The sequence below is a fragment of the Camelina sativa genome, chromosome 5 (genome assembly GCF_030686135.1).
Source record: "Camelina sativa cultivar CO46 ecotype springtype chromosome 5, ASM3068613v1".
Classification (NCBI taxonomy): Eukaryota; Viridiplantae; Streptophyta; class Magnoliopsida; order Brassicales; family Brassicaceae; genus Camelina; species Camelina sativa.
The window spans coordinates 8381593-8385705 of record NC_141884.1 but is presented as its reverse complement, the minus strand read 5'-3'; the positions used below and the strand labels follow the sequence as shown (position 1 = coordinate 8385705).

General features: G+C 32.5%; 1 protein-coding gene across 1 annotated transcript; it reads left to right on the top strand.

Moving 5' to 3' along the window:
* Positions 1–711: 711 nt before the first annotated feature.
* LOC104786215 (protein CURLY FLAG LEAF 1-like) lies at positions 712–3045 on the top strand. Its single transcript, XM_010511571.3, has 2 exons — positions 712–1777; positions 2536–3045. Exons 1-2 carry the CDS (start codon positions 1568–1570, stop codon positions 2884–2886), a joined length of 561 nt encoding a protein of 186 aa, XP_010509873.1. The 5' UTR covers positions 712–1567; the 3' UTR covers positions 2887–3045.
* The last annotated feature ends 1068 nt before the right edge of the window (positions 3046–4113 follow it).

Here is a 4113-nt window from a genome sequence, read left to right as displayed (position 1 = left end):
TTGGATTGTTTGGGTGAGAAAGAAAATATATATGCATGGGCTTTCTTTTCTCTCTCTTTTTTTTTTTTTTTTCATTCCTTTGTGTATTGTTTGTTACATGAACAAAGGATGAGAGTCGGAACATGGTGATGATGATCTTGGACTTTAACTAATTAATTTATATGTGACGTACGTGATTGTTCTTGACTTTATTATTTAAAAGATTTGTGAGGTGAGAAATCTATGAAAGTTTTTACAAACTTTTAATAATTGGAGGAAAAGGGTCGAGAGCATTTGCACACACAAAAATATTTTAGTCCAATGAGCTAAAATGTTGACATTTTGCCTTTACTTTCTTTATATTTTGGTTGACTTTCTCTAAAATAAAATAGAAAACTTTCAATTCTTCAATTATTTTGCTCCACCCATCATATTGCATTATTAATAAGGCTTGGCTTTTTAAAAATTGTCATCTCACGGCCAGATTCATTTCATTTTCGAACTTAGTTTTAGTTGTCGTATAGTCATTCTATCCCGGAAAATACCATCCTGTTTGCTATTGACTTTTGATGTATGCACCAAACCTCATGCCTTCGCTTTTTGATCATAATATTTTTTTTATCGAGTTGGAGATTTAGATTTGAACTCACATTTTTTTAACAAAGATTCATAGGATAATTTATTGTTGTTGCATTTCACTCTTTAAATACTATAAGTATAAAAGTATTATATGAACATGTACCATTTAAAAATAAAAGAACATGTACCAAATGAGTGTCGTTTGCAAGAAGACTAATGTGTTGTGCATGAGACTCTGATCATTCGTATATTGGAATGTAATCGAGACTACGTGTATGAGATGAAAATGATAATCGAGACTACATATATAATGTGTATATATATGAAGCTTATGCATGTGAGATGGTTTTGATAGAGTGAATTGTAGATTTCAATGTATATACACACCTTTTTTTTTCCTTTACCAAAAAGAAAAGAGAAAAAAGAAGTTCCGGCATTCTTTTCGATAGCAACGTTAAATTTACAAGATTTGTTTACTTGTTTCTAAAACAAATCATCAGAGGGGGTTTAAACAAAACTCTTCCCAAGATTTGAACCTTTTTATTCTTCTCTTATTATATTTTTAACGGAGGGCACTAACCGATATCAACATGCGCAAGCTTAATCCAAACGCGCCTGAACCTCTCGCGTGTGCACCTAACTGTAAATGGGTCATACGGGGGTTTCACAAGAACACGGTAACACGGACGTGAGACAAAAGTGCGAGAGATAGATAGAGAGAGAGAGAGAGAGAGAGAGAGCCTCTTTCTCCTCCTCTGTGGTCACTTTGGTCTCTCTGACAGCTAAAGGTCCACTTTTTCTTTTTACCCAAATAACACCCCACGCGCTTCTCCTAATCGCGCGTCTTCTTTTAACCAACCCCCTATGCTAAATTCCCGGATTTACCCTTTCACTCTGTTTTTTTGTTTTCTTCCTATCTCCTCCTCCCTTTGGTTTTATTATTAAAATCTCTATCTCAAAAACAGAATAATCTCTCTTTTTTTGTTTCCTCTTTCTTCTTCTCTGCGAGATGAAAGCACCGAACATGGAGACGATAACTGAGTCTCTGGAGAAATCGATGCAGAATTGTTCTCTTAATGATCGGAGAAGAAGGGTCGTCGGAGATGGGTTTGGGAGATCGTCCAGCAACGGACACACTACTCCGATCTCAGATAGAACATTGGAGCTCAATTCTCACTTATCTCTTCCTTGTCACTGGGAACAGTGTCTTGATCTTAAGGTAATCCCTAAACATATTACAATAACAAATGAGTTTCGTCTTTATAAGTTTTTTTTTTTGTTCCTTTTTTCGTTATCTAGGTTAAAGTGATCACTACAACTTCGAACTCGTGTCGTTTTCATGTTTTTTGATTGCATTAAATGTACATTGGGGGAGAAAGATTTTAGAATTTTTGTTTAAAGCTTTTCTTGTTTCCTTGCGATGATGCATTTATTGCTTCTCAGACCGTATATATATATATATATATATAGATATATATCTTGCTCATAGGGCTTTTTTGGTTTCAGGCTTGTTTTTAAAGACTAGCCTTATATGGAATACTTTTGCTGATATATTTTTTTTTAAATGCTTGACCATGTAACTAAGTTCTGAGATTGTTTTTGCTTTTTTGATGCTTTTTATCAGCCAATCTTTCATCTCCTAGATATGATTTTTTCACATAAAGGATACAAAACAAACAAACAAATGGTTGTGTTTTTCATGTTCAAATGATTTGTCTTGATAAATCAATGCCGCACTACCACAAACATACATATAATAAAAGTACATAGTCATTTGCTCATATATAGATCTAGGACCAAAGCTTTTTTCCTTTTTGTCTTAACCACAATTTGGGTGCATTGCAATTTGCTAAGATAGTAGTAAGACAAAAGAAAAAGAAAAAGAAAAAAAACTTTTTATGTCAAAAGGAGTTAAGTTTCTTACTTTATGATTCAAATTAAGGAGGTGGTTTTTTCTTGTGTGTGTGTGTGTTTTAGACAGGAGAGATTTACTACATAAACTGGAAAAACGGAATGAGAGTGAAAGAGGATCCAAGGAAGGTGATAAATGCAGATCCTGACAGTGGAGAATCATATGGAACAGTGTGCTCAGAAGAAGATAGTTCATATTACGACAGCGAAGAGTCTTCATCAGAGTCATCTCCATCATCAAGAGAGAATCAGAAAGATGAGGAAGATGATGAAGAAGAAGAAGAAGAGGATGTGCTAGTGGTTGCTGGATGCAAAGCTTGTTTCATGTACTTCATGGTTCCTAAGCATGTTGAGGACTGTCCCAAATGTGCAGCTCAGCTACTTCACTTCGATCGACCTCATTCTGTTTCTCCTTAAAACACATCTCATCTCTTTTGTTTATTCAGATGAGAATTTGTTTAGGTTTCCTCTTTTTTTACTTTAATCTTCATAATATTGTTATAACTTAGTGGTTTCTCTTGTGAGTGGGGAGCATTAACACGAATTTCAATGGTAATAATGTTTAGGCAGTAAAAATGAGTCTGAATTTTAACCGAGAATGGTAAGCAAGTTATAAACGAGTTGTGTGTATGCTTTACAAGTTGAAAGAGAATACAATGTTTAATAAGAATAATACTAGTTGTTGTTGCATTAAAGTTGGTCAATGAAATGAGCCCTGAGGAATCGCGCGCCTCTTAAAAGACTAGTGGTACTAATCATAATGATTGCAACATGTGACTCCACATTTTCATGGTTTTTTTTTTTTTTTATCAGAATCCTTTCTTTAAATTCTAACTAAATTTTCTTGGAAACCTTTTTCTTTTATTTAATTATGTTGGGATAAATATAAGAGATAAGAAAAGAAAAACTAAAAACGATTGAAAGAGATTCTCTAAATATTAGAGATTATCTAAAGATAAGATATAATAATTTAACTTAACTAGGATTTATATTACATATAGAATAAAATAAATTATATACAGTTGTTCATCACTATATACTTGTTTACTATCATATGTTGGAAAAGGTATTCATCTTAATTAGGTGTTACTCATGTCGTGTCATTCATCTTATTTGTTGATATTTATAGTAACTGAATTAGTACTGAACTGTATACAAAATTAGATAAGGATTCGTCCGATGTGCGAGTTTAAAGTTTTACAAATAAAATATAATTTAATAAAATATATTAAAATTTATTGTATATTATTTAAAAAAAAAATTTTTGCTATAATACACTGATTTATATCCATATACAAATTTTTATGTATGTTACTATTAAAAATGTATTTTTTACATCTAGGTATATTGTATGTTACAGATATATTATTAACCACCACATTGAAAATATCTATATGAACAAATTAATGCAACTATTATATGTCTCTTTACTTTCACTTTTGCATAGTTTCTTTAATCACTAAACTTGTTGCCCAAAAAACATTATGAATAAAAAAAATTACATGATAATAATGTATGACTAACTATAGAGAGAACCTCAGTTCTGCCCTCCTCCCTTATGAAGAGAACTTTGCGTCTAACCTCCTCCACCATGGAGAGAACATTCGCTTTGCCTTCCTCCCTTGGGGAGATAACTTTGCGTCC